Here is a 16623-nt window from a genome sequence, read left to right on the forward strand (position 1 = left end):
CTGGGAATTCAGTGCTACGTGCACTGTACCCCCATTCCATAGTCCGTATTGCATGATGCATTTCAGTCATTGGTCACGGGGTTATTGCACGAGTTAATAGCGCTATGTTCTGATTAGGAGTTTTGCCCTCTATTTTTCAGGTGTACTCCTACGCAGCAGTATATGGCACAACTCTGACTGCCTAGGTAGGTCACAGGATGTAGTAGGGAATAGGAGCTTAGTAAGAGGTTGAGTTAGGTAGGATCGCTATACGAATGAGCACCGACCACAAACACCATATACCCTATATACACCATATACACACCATATACCCTATATACACCATATACACATCATATACTCTATATACACCATATACTCTATATACACCATATACCCTATATACACACCATATACACCATATACCCTATACACACCATATACCCTATACACACCATATACCCTATATACACCATATACCCTATACACACCATAGTTACATAGTTACATAGTTAGTACGGTCGAAAAAAGACATATGTCCATCAAGTTCAACCAGGGAATTAAGGGGTAGGGGTGCGGCGCGATATTACACCATATACACCATATACCCTATACACACCATATACCCTATATACACACACCATATACACCATATACCCTCTATACACACCATATACACCATATACCCTATACACACCATATACACTCTATACCCTATACACACCATATACCCTATACACACCATATACCCTATACACACCATATACCCTATACACACACCATATACACCATATACCCTATACAAACACCATATACACTCTATACACACACCATATACCCTCTATACACACCATATACCCTCTATACACACCATATACCCTCTATACACACCATATACCCTCTATACACACCATATACCCTCTATACACACCATATACCCTATACACACCATATACCCTATACACACCATATACCCTATACACACCATATACCCTATACACACCATATACCCTATACACACACCATATACACCATATACCCTATACACACACCATATACCCTATACAAACACCATATACACTCTATACACACACCATATACCCTCTATACACGCCATATACCCTCTATACACACCATATACCCTCTATACACACCATATACCCTATACACACCATATACCCTCTATACATACCATATACACCATATACCCTATATACACCATATACCCTATACACACCATATACCCTATACACACCATATACACCATATACCCTATACACACCATATACCCTATATACACCATATACCCTATACACACACCATATACCCTATACACACACCATATACCCTATATACACCATATACCCTATATACACCATATACCCTATACACACCATATACCCTATACACACCATACACACCATATACCCTATACACACCATATACCCTATACACACCATATACCCTATACACACACCATATACCCTATATACACCATATACCCTATACACACCATATACCCTATACACCATATACCCTATACACACCATATACACCATATACCCTATACACACCATATACACCATATACCCTATACACACACCATTTACCCTATATACACCATATACCCTATATACACCATATACCCTATACACACCATATACACCATATAGTCTATACACACCATATACTCTATATACACCTGTGGTGTCCAGGTACAGGAGCTAGTCCTGTACCATCCTTAAGTCCCCTCAGGAAGAGTCCCTTAGGTCCATTGGGCTCTCCTGCAGGGTGTCCCCCCCTTGTTGTCTCATGTAAATGCAATGTGTATTCATTATGTGTATCTATTGTTCATAGGTATAAAGTTGAACAGTTTGTATAAAAAGTATAGGACCTTCCTTGGTCATGTGACCTGTCATGTGATATACCCAGAGTTCCATGGGCACAAGAACCCCAGACATTAGCAACCAATGGGCTTTAGTCCAGCGCCCTAGTATATAAGGGTCTGTAGTCTCTCAGTTAAGTCTCTTGGACTCAAAAGGAAGCACCAAGTCCTGTATACTGCAAATCCATCTCATCTAGACCAAAGCCTAAAGTCCTGTATACTGCAAATCCATCTCATCTAGACCAAAGCCTAAAGTCCTGTATACTGCAAATCCATCTCATCTAGACCAAAGCCTAAAGTCCTGTATACTGCAAATCCATCTCATCTAGACCAAAGCCTAAAGTCCTGTATACTGCAAATCCATCTCATCTAGACCAAAGCCTAAAGTCCTGTATACTGCAAATCCATCTCATCTAGACCAAAGCCTAAAGTCCTGTATACTGCAAATATATCTCATCTAGACCAAAGCCTAAAGTCCTGTATACTGCAAATCCATCTCATCTAGACCAAAGCCTAAAGTCCTGTATACTGCAAATCCATCTCATCTAGACCAAAGCCTAAAGTCCTGTATACTGCAAATCCATCTCATCTAGACCAAAGCCTAAAGTCCTGTATACTGCAAATCCATCTCATCTAGACCAAAGCCTAAAGTCCTGTATACTGCAAATCCATCTCATCTAGACCAAAGCCTAAAGTCCTGTATACTGCAAATCCATCTCATCTAGGCCAAAGCCTAAAGTCCTGTATACTACAAATATATCTCATCTAGACCAAAGCCTAAAGTCCTGTATACTGCAAATATATCTCATCTAGACCAAAGCCTAAAGTCCTGTATACTGCAAATCCATCTCATCTAGACCAAAGCCTAAAGTCCTGTATACTGCAAATATATCTCATCTAGACCAAAGCTTAAAGTCCTGTATACTGCAAATCCATCTCATCTAGACCAAAGCCTAAAGTCCTGTATACTGCAAATCCATCTCATCTAGACCAAAGCCTAAAGTCCTGTATACTACAAATATATCTCATCTACACCAAAGCCTAAAGTCCTATATACTGCAAATATATCTCATCTAGACCAAAGCCTAAAGTCCTGTATACTGCAAATATATCTCATCTAGACCAAAGCCTAAAGTCCTGTATACTGCAAATCCATCTCTTCTAGACCAAAGCCTAAAGTCCTGTATACTGCAAATATATCTCATCTAGACCAAAGCCTAAAGTCCTGTATACTGCAAATCCATCTCATCTAGACCAAAGCCTAAAGTCCTGTATACTGCAAATCCATCTCATCTAGACCAAAGCCTAAAGTCCTGTATACTGCAAATCCATCTCATCTATACCAAAGCCTAAAGTCCTGTATACTGTAAATATATCTCATCTAGACCAAAGCCTAAAGTCCTGTATACTGCAAATCCATCTCATCTAGACCAAAGTTTAAAGTGCTGTATACTGCAAATATATCTCATCTAGACCAAAGCCTAAAGTCCTGTATACTGCAAATCCATCTCATCTAGACCAAAGCCTAAAGTCCTGTATACTGCAAATCCATCTCATCTAGGCCAAAGCCTAAAGTGCTGTATACTGCAAATCCATCTCATCTAGACCAAAGCCTAAAGTCCTGTATACTGCAAATCCATCTCATCTAGACCAAAGCCTAAAGTCCTGTATACTGCAAATCCATCTCATCTAGACCAAAGCCTAAAGTCCTGTATACTGCAAATATATCTTATCTAGACCAAAGCCTAAAGTCCTGTATACTGCAAATCCATCTCATCTAGACCAAAGCCTAAAGTCCTGTATACTGCAAATATATCTCATCTAGACCAAAGCTTAAAGTCCTGTATACTGCAAATCCATCTCATCTAGACCAAAGCCTAAAGTCCTGTATACTGCAAATCCATCTCATCTAGACCAAAGCCTAAAGTCCTGTATACTGCAAATCCATCTCATCTAGACCAAAGCCTAAAGTCCTGTATACTGCAAATCCATCTCATCTAGACCAAAGCCTAAAGTCCTGTATACTGCAAATCCATCTCATCTAGACCAAAGCCTAAAGTCCTGTATACTGCAAATCCATCTCATCTAGACCAAAGCCTAAAGTCCTGTATACTGCAAATCCATCTCATCTAGACCAAAGCCTAAAGTCCTGTATACTGCAAATCCATCTCATCTAGACCAAAGCCTAAAGTCCTGTATACTGCAAATCCATCTCATCTAGACCAAAGCCTAAAGTCCTGTATACTGCAAATCCATCTCATCTAGACCAAAGCCTAAAGTCCTGTATACTGCAAATATATCTCATCTACACCAAAGCCTAAAGTCCTATATACTGCAAATATATCTCATCTAGACCAAAGCCTAAAGTCCTGTATACTGCAAATATATCTCATCTAGACCAAAGCCTAAAGTCCTGTATACTGCAAATCCATCTCATCTAGACCAAAGCCTAAAGTCCTGTATACTGCAAATCCATCTCATCTACACCAAAGCCTAAAGTCCTGTATACTGTAAATATATCTCATCTAGACCAAAGCCTAAAGTCCTGTATACTGCAAATATATCTCATCTAGACCAAAGTTTAAAGTGCTGTATACTGCAAATATATCTCATCTAGACCAAAGCCTAAAGTCCTGTATACTGCAAATATATCTCATCTAGACCAAAGCCTAAAGTGCTGTATACTGCAAATATATCTCATCTAGACCAAAGCCTAAAGTCCTGTATACTGCAAATCCATCTCATCTAGACCAAAGCCTAAAGTCCTGTATACTGCAAATCCATCTCATCTAGGCCAAAGCCTAAAGTGCTGTATACTGCAAATCCATCTCATCTAGACCAAAGCCTAAAGTCCTGTATACTGCAAATCCATCTCATCTAGACCAAAGCCTAAAGTCCTGTATACTGCAAATCCATCTCATCTAGACCAAAGCCTAAAGTCCTGTATACTGCAAATCCATCTCATCTAGACCAAAGCCTAAAGTCCTGTATACTGCAAATCCATCTCATCTAGACCAAAGCCTAAAGTCCTGTATACTGCAAATATATCTCATCTAGACCAAAGCCTAAAGTCCTGTATACTGCAAATATATCTCATCTAGACCAAAGTTTAAAGTGCTGTATACTGCAAATATATCTCATCTAGACCAAAGCCTAAAGTCCTGTATACTGCAAATATATCTCATCTAGACCAAAGCCTAAAGTGCTGTATACTGCAAATATATCTCATCTAGACCAAAGCCTAAAGTCCAGCAGCCACTTCTAAAACGAGAGTTACAATTCTCTCTACAAGTCCAGTGACTACTACTCAGCTAAGGAATATATTAGTAGCACAGTGGCCTGTCTGAATATCTCAATAACTACAAGTCCCAGCAAGCCTGCGAGGTATCCTGTGTCCCAGCTGCCTCTGTGGAAACTGCATTACATATTCCAAGGAAAAGTTCAAGTTATTGCAAAACCCTTATTATACCGAAACAACCACATCCTGGCGTCACAAACACTAAGGGGTTAACGTCATCTTGGGTTAATACCACCAGACCCTGGTACATACTGCAACACCCTGTGGTCACCACACACCATGTACACTATATACTCTATATACACACACACATTATATATATATATATATATATATATATATATACACACACTGTATACTCTGCTCCTCTATAGTGATTATATAATGTAATCTCCTGTATATACACTATATACACTGTATGACATCTGGGTGAACACACAGACATAACTCACCGCTTTACACCTGGCAGAGCAATTCAGGGAGGAGACGTTGATCAGATGATATTTAGTGATGGGATCGATGGCCGCCGTACAGTGTGAAGAGTGACACATCCCCTCCGACGTGTGCTGGACCACCGTCTGTCCTGGATGCAGAACACCATGCTCTTTACTGACACACACAATGTCCTTCACTGCAAAAGACAAGTGAGTACAACATGGAGGAGACGATAGAGACACAAAGAGAGAAGACCACAGAGGAGACTATAGAGACACCAAGAGAGAAGACCACAGAGGAGACTATAGAGACACCAAGAGAGAAGACCATAGAGGAGACGATAGAGACACCAAGAGAAAAGACCACAGAGGAGACGATAGAGACACCAAGAGAGAAGACCACAGAGGAGACGATCGAGACACCAAGAGAAAAGACCACAGAGGAGACGATAGAGACACCAAGAGAGAAGACCACAGAGGAGACGATAGAGACACCAAGAGAGAAGACCATAGAGGAGACGATAGAGACACCAAGAGAGAAGACCATAGAGGAGACGATAGAGACACCAAGAGAGAAGACCACAGAGGAGACTATAGAGACACCATGAGGGAAGACCACAGAGGAGACGATAGAGACACCAAGAGAGAAGACCACAGAGACTCCAAGAGAGGAGATTATAGAGACATCAAGAGAAGATTATAGATACACCAAGAAAAGATCATAGAGACACCAAGAGAAGATCATAGAGACACCAAGAGAGGATCATAGAGACACCAAGAGAGGATCATAGAGACACCAAGAGAGGATCATAGAGACACCAAGAGAGGATCATAGAGACACCAAGAGAGATCATAGAGACACCAAGAGAGATCATTGAGACACCAAGAGAGATCATAGAGACACCAAGAGAGATCATAGAGACACCAAGAGAGAAGACCACAGAGGAGACGATAGAGACACCAAGAGAGAAGACCATAGAGGAGACGATAGAGACACCAAGAGAGAAGACCACAGAGGAGACGATAGAGACACCAAGAGAAGACCATATAGGGGACTATAGAGACACCAAGAGAATATCATAGAGGAGACAATAGAGACACCAAGAGAGAAGATCATAGAGACACCAAGAGAGAAGACTACAGAGACTCCAAGAGAGGAGATTATAGAGAAATCAAGAGAAGATTATAGATACACCAAGAAAAGATCATAGAGACACCAAGAGAAGATCATAGAGACACCAAGAGAGATCATAGAGAGATCATAGAGACACCAAGAGAGAAGACCATAGAGGAGACGATAGAGACACCAAGAGAGAAGACCATAGAGGAGACAATAGAGACACCAAGAGAGAAGACTACAGAGACTCCAAGAGAGGAGATTATAGAGAAATCAAGAGAAGATTATAGATACACCAAGAAAAGATCATAGAGACACCAAGAGAAGATCATAGAGACACCAAGAGAGATCATAGAGAGATCATAGAGACACCAAGAGAGAAGACCATAGAGGAGACGATAGAGACACCAAGAGAGAAGACCATAGAGGAGACAATAGAGACACCAAGAGAGAAGACTACAGAGACTCCAAGAGAGGAGATTATAGAGACATCAAGAGAAGATTATAGATACACCAAGAAAAGATCATAGAGACACCAAGAGAAGATCATAGAGACACCAAGAGAGATCATAGAGAGATCATAGAGACACCAAGAGAGAAGACCATAGAGGAGACGATAGAGACACCAAGAGAGAAGACCATAGAGGAGACAATAGAGACACCAAGAGAGAAGACTACAGAGACTCCAAGAGAGGAGATTATAGAGACATCAAGAGAAGATTATAGATACACCAAGAAAAGATCATAGAGACACCAAGAGAAGATCAGAGACACCAAGAGAGGATCATAGAGACACCAAGAGAGGATCATAGAGACACCAAGAGAGGATCATAGAGACACCAATAGAGATCATAGAGACACCAAGAGAGAAGACCACAGAGGAGACGATAGAGACACCAAGAGAGAAGACCACAGAGGAGACGATAGAGACACCAAGAGAGAAGACTACAGAGACTCCAAGAGAGGAGATTATAGAGACATCAAGAGAAGATTATAGATACACCAAGAAAAGATCATAGAGACACCAAGAGAGAAGACTATAGAGACACCAAGAGAGAAGACTATAGAGACTATAGAGATCATGGGGGTGGGGGATGGGATCTGTGGCCCTAAGGTCCTCCCCTCGGGGTCTCTGCTCCAGGTTATATACTAGAAGATCGTGGGGGATGGGATCTGTGGCCCTAAGGTCCTCCCCTCAGGGTCTCTGCTCCAGGTTATATACTAGAAGATCACACAGGTGGGGGATGGGATCTGTGGCCCTAAGGTCCGCCCCTTGGGGTTTCTGCTCCAGGCTATATACTAGAAGATCACACAGGTTTGGGATGGGATCTGTGGCCCTAAGGTCCTCCCCTCAGGGTCTCTGCTCCAGGCTATATACTAGAAGATCACACGGGTGGGGGATGGGATCTGTGGCCCTAAGGTCCTCCCCTCAGCCCCTCAGGGTCTCTGCTCCAGGTTATATACTAGAAGATCACACAGGTGGGGGATGGGATCTGTGGCCCTAAGGTCCTCCCCTCAGGGTCTCTGCTCCAGGTTATATACTAGAAGATCACACGGGTGGGGGATGGGATCTGTGGCCCTAAGGTCCGCCCCTTGGGGTCTCTTCTCCAGGTTATATACTAGAAGATCACACGGGTGGGGGATGGGATCTGTGGCCCTAAGGTCCTCCCCTCAGGGTCTCTGCTCCAGGTTATATACTAGAAGATCACACGGGTGGGGGATGGGATCTGTGGCCCTAAGGTCCTCCCCTCGGGGTCTCTGTTCCAGGTTATATACTAGAAGATCACACGGGTGGGGGATGGGATCTGTGGCCCTAAGGTCCTCCCCTCAGGGTCTCTGCTCCAGGTTATATACTAGAAGATCACACGGGTGGGGGATGGGATCTGTGGCCCTAAGGTCCTCCCCTCAGGGTCTCTGCTCCAGGTTATATACTAGAAGATCACACGGGTGGGGGATGGGATCTGTGGCCCTAAGGTCCTCCCTTGGGGTCTCTTCTCCAGGTTATATAGTAGAAGATCGTGGGGGATGGGATCTGTGGCCCTAAGGTCCTCCCCTTGGGGTCTCTGCTCCAGGTTATATACTAGAAGATCACACGGGTGGGGGATGGCATCTGTGGCCCTAAGGTCCTCCCCTTGGGGTCTCTGCTCCAGGTTATATACTAGAAGATCACACGGGTGGGGGATGGCATCTGTGGCCCTAAGGTCCGCCCCTTGGGGTTTCTGCTCCAGGCTATATACTAGAAGATCACACAGGTGGGGGATGGCATCTGTGGCCCTAAGGTCCGCCCCTTGGGGTTTCTGCTCCAGGCTATATACTAGAAGATCACACGGGTGGGGGATGGGATCTGTGGCCCTAAGGTCCGCCCCTTGGGGTTTCTGCTCCAGGCTATATACTAGAAGATCACACGGGTGGGGGATGGCATCTGTGGCCCTAAGGTCCGCCCCTTGGGGTTTCTGCTCCAGGCTATATACTAGAAGATCACACGGGTGGGGGATGGGATCTGTGGCCCTAAGGTCCTCCCCTCAGGGTCTCTGCTCCAGGCTATATACTAGAAGATCACACGGGTGGGGGATGGGATCTGTGGCCCTAAGGTCCTCCCCTTGGGGTCTCTTCTCCAGGTTATATACTAGAAGATCGTGGGGGATGGGATCTGTGGCCCTATGGTCCTCCTCTCAGGGTCCCTTCTATGTCCCCGGGGTCCTCAGTCTCACCACATTTATATATCGTGCAGTTACAGGGGTTTCCTGCAGAGGTCACTAATTCTTCATCAATTTCTAATTTTTCGCCCTGGAAAAAAGAACAAATTAAAATAAATGAGGTCAGCAGCGCCTATTAGGGGGCGGTATTATTTATAACATCATATCCGGCAGAGGACAAACCCCCGCACCACCCCATAAATACCGCACTCACCACATTACACTCCGGCCTAGGGACCTTGTCACAGGAACATCCTGCAGAAAGAATAGTGTACTAGTTATATTCTTGTATATAGGGGGCAGTATTATAGTAGTTATATTCTTGTATATAGGAGCAGTATTATAGTAGTTATATTCTTGTATATAGGAGGCAGTATTATAGTAGTTATAGTCTTGTATATAGGAGCAGTATTATAGTAGTTATATTCTTGTATATAGGAGCAGTATTATAGTAGTTATATTCTTGTATATAGGGGGCAGTATTATAGTAGTTATAGTCTTGTATATAGGAGCAGTATTATAGTAGTTATATTCTTGTATATAGGAGCAGTATTATAGTAGTTATATTCTTGTATATAGGAGCAGTATTATAGTAGTTATATTCTTGTATATAGGAGGCAGTATTATAGTAGTTATATTCTTGTATATAGGGGGCAGTATTATAGTAGTTATATTCTTGTATATAGGGGCAGTATTATAGTAGTTATATTCTTGTATATAGGAGGCAGTATTATAGGAGTTATATTCTTGTATATAGGGGGCAGTATTATAGTAGTTATATTCTTGTATATAGGAGCAGTATTATAGTAGTTATATTCTTGTATATAGGAGGCAGTATTATAGTAGTTTTATATTCTTGTATATAGGAGGCAGTATTATAGTAGTTATATTCTTGTATATAGGAGGCAGTATTATAGTAGTTAGATTCTTGTATATAGGAACAGTATTATAGTAGTTATATTCTTGTATATATTAGCAGTATTATAGTAGTTATATTCTTGCATATAGGAGCAGTATTATAGTAGTTATATTCTTGCATATAGGAGCAGTATTATAGTAGTTATATTCTTGTATATAGGAGCAGTATTATAGTAGTTATATTCTTGTATATAGGAGCAGTATTATAGTAGTTATATTCTTGTATATAGGAGCAGTATTATAATAGTTATATTCTTGTATATAGGAGCAGTATTATAGTAGTTATATTCCTGTATATAGGAGCAGTATTATAGTAGTTATATTCCTGTATATGGGAGCAGTATTATAGTAGTTATATTCTTGTATATAAGAGGCAGTATTATAGTAGTTATATTCTTGTATATAGGAGCAGTATTATAGTAGTTATATTCTTGTATATAGGAGCAGTATTATAGTAGTTATATTCTTGTATATAGGAGCAGTATTATAGTAGTTATATTCTTGTATATAGGAGCAGTATTATAATAGTTATATTCTTGTATATAGGAGCAGTATTATAGTAGTTATATTCTTGTATATAGGAGCAGTATTATAGTAGTTATATTCTTGTATATAGGAGCAGTATTATAGTAGTTATATTCTTGTATATAGGAGCAGTATTATAGTAGTTATATTCTTGTATATAGGAGCAGTATTATAATAGTTATATTCTTGTATATAGGGGCAGTATTATAGTAGATATATTCTTGTATATAGGAGGCAGTATTATAGTAGTTATATTCTTATATATAGGAACAGTATTGTAGTAGTTATATTCTTGTATATAGGAGCAGTATTATAGTAGTTATATTCTTGTATATAGGAGCAGTATTATAGTAGTTATATTCTTGTATATAGGAACAGTATTATAGTAGTTATATTCTTGTATATAGGAGCAGTATTATAGTAGTTATATTCTTGTATATAGGGGGCAGTATTATAGTAGTTATATTCTTGTATATAGGAGCAGTATTATAGTAGTTATATTCTTGTATATAGGAGCAGTATTATAGTAGTTATATTCTTGTATATAGGAGGTAATATTATGGTAGTTATATTCCTGTATATAAGAGCAGTATTATAGTAGTTATATTCTTGTATGTAGGAGCAGTATTATAGTAGTTATATTCTTGTATATAGGAGCAGTATTATAGTAGTTATATTCTTGTATATAGGAGCAGTATTATAGTAGTTATATTCTTGTATATAGGAGCAGTATTATAGTAGTTATATTCTTGTATATAGGAGCAGTATTATAGTAGTTATATTCTTGTATATAGGGGGCAGTATTATAGTAGTTATATTCTTGTATATAGGAGCAGTATTATGGTAGTTATATTCTTGTATATAGGAGCAGTATTATAGTAGTTATATTCTTGTATATAGGAGCAGTATTATAGTAGTTATATTCTTGTATATAGGAGCAGTATTATAGTAGTTATATTCCTGTATATGGGAGCAGTATTATAGTAGTTATATTCTTGTATATAAGAGGCAGTATTATAGTAGTTATATTCTTGTATATAGGAGCAGTATTATAGTAGTTATATTCTTGTATATAGGAGCAGTATTATAGTAGTTATATTCTTGTATATAGGAGCAGTATTATAGTAGTTATATTCTTGTATATAGGAGCAGTATTATAATAGTTATATTCTTGTATATAGGGGCAGTATTATAGTAGTTATATTCTTGTATATAGGAGCAGTATTATAGTAGTTATATTCTTGTATATAGGAGCAGTATTATAATAGTTATATTCTTGTATATAGGAGGCAGTATTATAGTAGTTATATTCTTGTATATAGGAGGCAGTATTATAGTAGTTATATTCTTATATATAGGAACAGTATTATAGTAGTTATATTCTTGTATATAGGAGCAGTATTATAGTAGTTATATTCTTGTATATAGGAGCAGTATTATAGTAGTTATATTCTTGTATATAGGAACAGTATTATAGTAGTTATATTCTTGTATATAGGAGCAGTATTATAGTAGTTATATTCTTGTATATAGGAGTAGTATTATGGTAGTTATATTCCTGTATATAAGAGCAGTATTATAGTAGTTATATTCTTGTATATAGGAGCAGTATTATAGCAGTTATATTCTTGTATATAGGAGCAGTATTATAGTAGTTATATTCTTGTATATAGGGGAAGTATTATAGTAGTTATATTCTTGTATATAGGAGGCAGTATTATAGTAGTTATATTCTTGTATATAGGAGCAGTATTATAGTAGTTATATTCTTGTATATAGGAGGCAGTATTATAGTAGTTTTATATTCTTGTATATAGGAGCAGTATTATAGTAGTTATATTCTTGTATATAGAAGCAGTATTATAGTAGTTATATTCTTGTATATAGGAGCAGTATTATAGTAGTTAGATTCTTGTATATAGGAACAGTATTATAGTAGTTATATTCTTGTATATAGGAGCAGTATTATAGGAGTTATATTCCTGTATATATAGAAGTATTATAGTAGTTATATTCTTGTATATAGGAGCAGTATTATAGTAGTTATATTCTTGTATATAGGAGGCAGTATTATAGTAGTTATATTCTTGTATATAGGAGCAGTATTATAGAAGATATATTCTTGTATATAGGAGCAGTATTATAGTAGTTATATTCTTGTATATAGGGGCAGTATTATAGTAGTTATATTCTTGTATATAGGAGTAGTATTATAGTAGTTATATTCTTGTATATAGGAGCAGTATTATAGTAGTTATATTCTTGTATATAGGAGCAGTATTATAGTAGTTATATTCTTGTATTTCGGAGCAGTATTATAGTAGTTATATTCTTGTATATAGGAGCAGTATTATAGTAGTTATATTCCTGTATATAGGGGCAGTATTATAGTAGTTATATTCTTGTATATAGGAGCGGTATTATAGTATTTATATTCTTGTATATAGGAGGCAGTAGTATAGTAGTTATATTCCTGTATATAGGGGCAGTATTATAGTAGTTATATTCTGGTATATAGGAGCAGTATTATAGTAGTTATATTCTTGTATATAGGAGGCAGTATTATAGTAGTTATATTCTTGTATATAGGGGCAGTATTATAGTAGATATATTCTTGTATATAGGAGCAGTATTATCGTAGTTATATTCTTGTATATAGGAGCAGTATTATAGTAGTTATATTCTTGTATATAGGAGCAGTATTATAGGAGTTATATTCTTGTATATAGGAGCAGTATTATAGTAGTTATATTCTTGTATATAGGAGCAGTATTATAGTAGTTATATTCTTGTATATAGGAGCAGTATTATAGTAGTTATATTCCTGTATATAGGGGCAGTATTATAGTAGTTATATTCTTGTATATAGGAGCGGTATTATAGTAGTTATATTCTTGTATATAGGAGGCAGTAGTATAGTAGTTATATTCTTTTATACAGGAGTCAGGTGGCACGCTCTGTATACCATCCTTGGAGGCCTCAGCATTATATCAGATTTTTTCGAGAATTGTGTAGGTGGAACAAATGGATTGGGGTCACTTTAGCTCTACTTGGGGATTTCTCCAACTCTTATTATAATACAAGTCTTTACCACACGTCCTGTAGGGGCAGCAGCTTTTTAGGGTCCACATCTCGACAGCCGACATTCCCAGGTCACATGTGATCTCCGGACATCGAGCGACATCGCACACTAAGGAGACCAAAATGTCAATTCCATGAAGTCATCATATGAGCAGACAGCAGAGAAGACATCCGGAGTATAGAGCAGTCCACAGAGCTCAGAGTCAGATATAGAGCAGTCCGCAGAGCTGGTCTAATACGTACAAACACTTTAAACAATACAAACAAAGGGTTGATATATTATACTTTGCATTGATTATCAGAGTCAGATATAGATTGGTGGAGATTCCTGGACAAACTATTGTGGCAGGTCCTCCTCTCTACTCCGTGGCAGGTCCTCCTCTCCACTCCGTGGCAGGTCCTCCTCTCCACTCCGTGGCAGGTCCTCCTCTCCACTCCGTGGCAGGTCCTCCTCTCCACTCCGTGGCAGGTCCTCCTCTCCACTCCGTGGCAGGTCCTCCTCTCCACTCCGTGGCAGGTCCTCCTCTCCACTCCGTGGCAGGTCCTCCTCTCCACTCCGTGGCAGGTCCTCCTCTCCACTCCGTGGCAGGTCCTCCTCTCCACTCCGTGGCAGGTCCTCCTCTCCACTCCGTGGCAGGTCCTCCTCTCCACTCCGTGGCAGGTCCTCCTCTCCACTCCGTGGCAGGTCCTCCTCTCCACTCCGTGGCAGGTCCTCCTCTCCACTCCGTGGCAGGTCCTCCTCTCCACTCCGTGGCAGGTCCTCCTCTCCACTCCGTGGCAGGTCCTCCTCTCCACTCCGTGGCAGGTCCTCCTCTCCACTCCGTGGCAGGTCCTCCTCTCCACTCCGTGGCAGGTCCTCCTCTCCACTCCGTGGCAGGTCCTCCTCTCCACTCTCCACACCTAAATGACAACACTGAGAACATGGCCCCTTCTTGTATCATACCCCGGGCTTGAATGCTGATCCCTGTTTGCAGCCATTGTGACTACACCCTGTTCCAAATTATTATGCAAATGAAATTTTTCTTATTTATCTAAATAAATGATGTAAATAACAGTCAGTATAATTCTCAGGTTATCATCTATTAAGAGAACAATTCACATTTTAGTGAACAAACTTCCTAATAGGATTTTTATTAAACATATAAATGATTATTCCGCACAGTAAGTTTACAAAACACTTTATAGGTTGTAAAGAAGTGAAAATTGTTATTTGTTGTGTTTGCAGCATTTACTGAAATCAAAAGCTACTTCAATCAAACGTTTCACAACATTTTATCTTTTTAACCATTTTAGCAGGTAACATAGGACCCTTATTTGATAGCAGCTTCACACGTCTTCGTCCATTGAACTTGTGACTTTTTGGAGAGTTTCTGCTTGAATTTGTTTGTACGGCCCCTTTCACACTATAAAATTCAGCCGTTAAAAGATCCGTTATAAACATCGTTAGAAAAGCCTTAATAATGGATGTTAAACCTCCGTTACAAAATCCCATTCAACCGTTATAGCCGGTCATGAATAACGGCCATTAGTTGTGACGGGAGAAATAACGGCCATTAGTTGTGACGGGAGAAATAACGGCCATTAGTTGTGACGGGAGAAATAACGGCCATTAGTTGTGACGGGAGAAATAACGGCCATTAGTTGTGACGGGAGAAATAACGGCCATTAGTTGTGACGGGAGAAATAACGGCCATTAGTTGTGACGGGAGAAATAACGGCCATTAGTTGTGACGGGAGAAATAACGGCCATTAGTTGTGACGGGAGAAATAACGGCCATTAGTTGTGACGGGAGAAATAACGGCCATTAGTTGTGACGGGAGAAATAACGGCCATTAGTTGTGACGGGAGAAATAACGGCCATTAGTTGTGACGGGAGAAATAACGGCCATTAGTTGTGACGGGAGAAATAACGGCCATTAGTTGTGACGGGAGAAATAACGGCCATTAGTTGTGACGGGAGAAATAAAGGGCCATTAGTTGTGACGGGAGAAATAACGGCCATTAGTTGTGACGGGAGAAATAACGGCCATTAGTTGTGACGGGAGAAATAACGGCCATTAGTTGTGACGGGAGAAATAACGGCCATTAGTTGTGAGGGGAGAAATAACGGCCATTAGTTGTGAGGGGAGAAATAACGGCCATTAGTTGTGACGGGAGAAATAACGGCCATTAGTTGTGACGGGAGAAATAACGGCCATTAGTTGTGACGGGAGAAATAACGGCCATTAGTTGTGACGGGAGAAATAACGGCCATTAGTTGTGACGGGAGAAATAACGGCCATTAGTTGTGACGGGAGAAATAACGGCCATTAGTTGTGACGGGAGAAATAACGGCCATTAGTTGTGACGGGAGAAATAACGGCCCTTAGTTGTGACGGGAGAAATAACGGCCATTAGTTGTGACGGGAGAAATAACGGCCATTAGTTGTGACGGGAGAAATAACGGCCATTAGTTGTGACGGGAGAAATAACGGCCATTAGTTGTGACGGGAGAAATAACGGCCATTAGTTGTGACGGGAGAAATAACGGCCATTAGTTGTGACGGGAGAAATAACGGCCATTAGTTGTGACGGGAGAAATAACGGCCATTAGTTGTGACTGGAGAAATAACGGCCATTAGTTGTGACGGGAGAAATAACGGCCATTAGTTGTGACGGGAGAAATAACGGCCATTAGTTGTGACGGGAG

At 39.9% G+C, this 16623-nt stretch overlaps 1 protein-coding gene across 1 annotated transcript in view; it reads right to left on the bottom strand.

Moving 5' to 3' along the window:
- Positions 1-16623, bottom strand: part of LOC130343177 (otogelin-like) — a 117316-nt gene that overhangs the window by 41293 nt on the left and 59400 nt on the right. Inside the window, exons 20-23 of the mRNA XM_056554335.1 lie at positions 13944-14042; positions 9624-9664; positions 9425-9500; positions 5615-5793 (exon numbers count right to left, since the gene is read on the bottom strand). Of these exons, the coding sequence (XP_056410310.1) occupies positions 5615-5793; positions 9425-9500; positions 9624-9664; positions 13944-14042 (395 nt within the window). The remainder of the gene's footprint in view (positions 1-5614; positions 5794-9424; positions 9501-9623; positions 9665-13943; positions 14043-16623) is intronic.

Source organism: Hyla sarda, unplaced genomic scaffold, assembly GCF_029499605.1.
Source record: "Hyla sarda isolate aHylSar1 unplaced genomic scaffold, aHylSar1.hap1 scaffold_674, whole genome shotgun sequence".
Taxonomy (NCBI): domain Eukaryota; kingdom Metazoa; phylum Chordata; class Amphibia; order Anura; family Hylidae; genus Hyla; species Hyla sarda.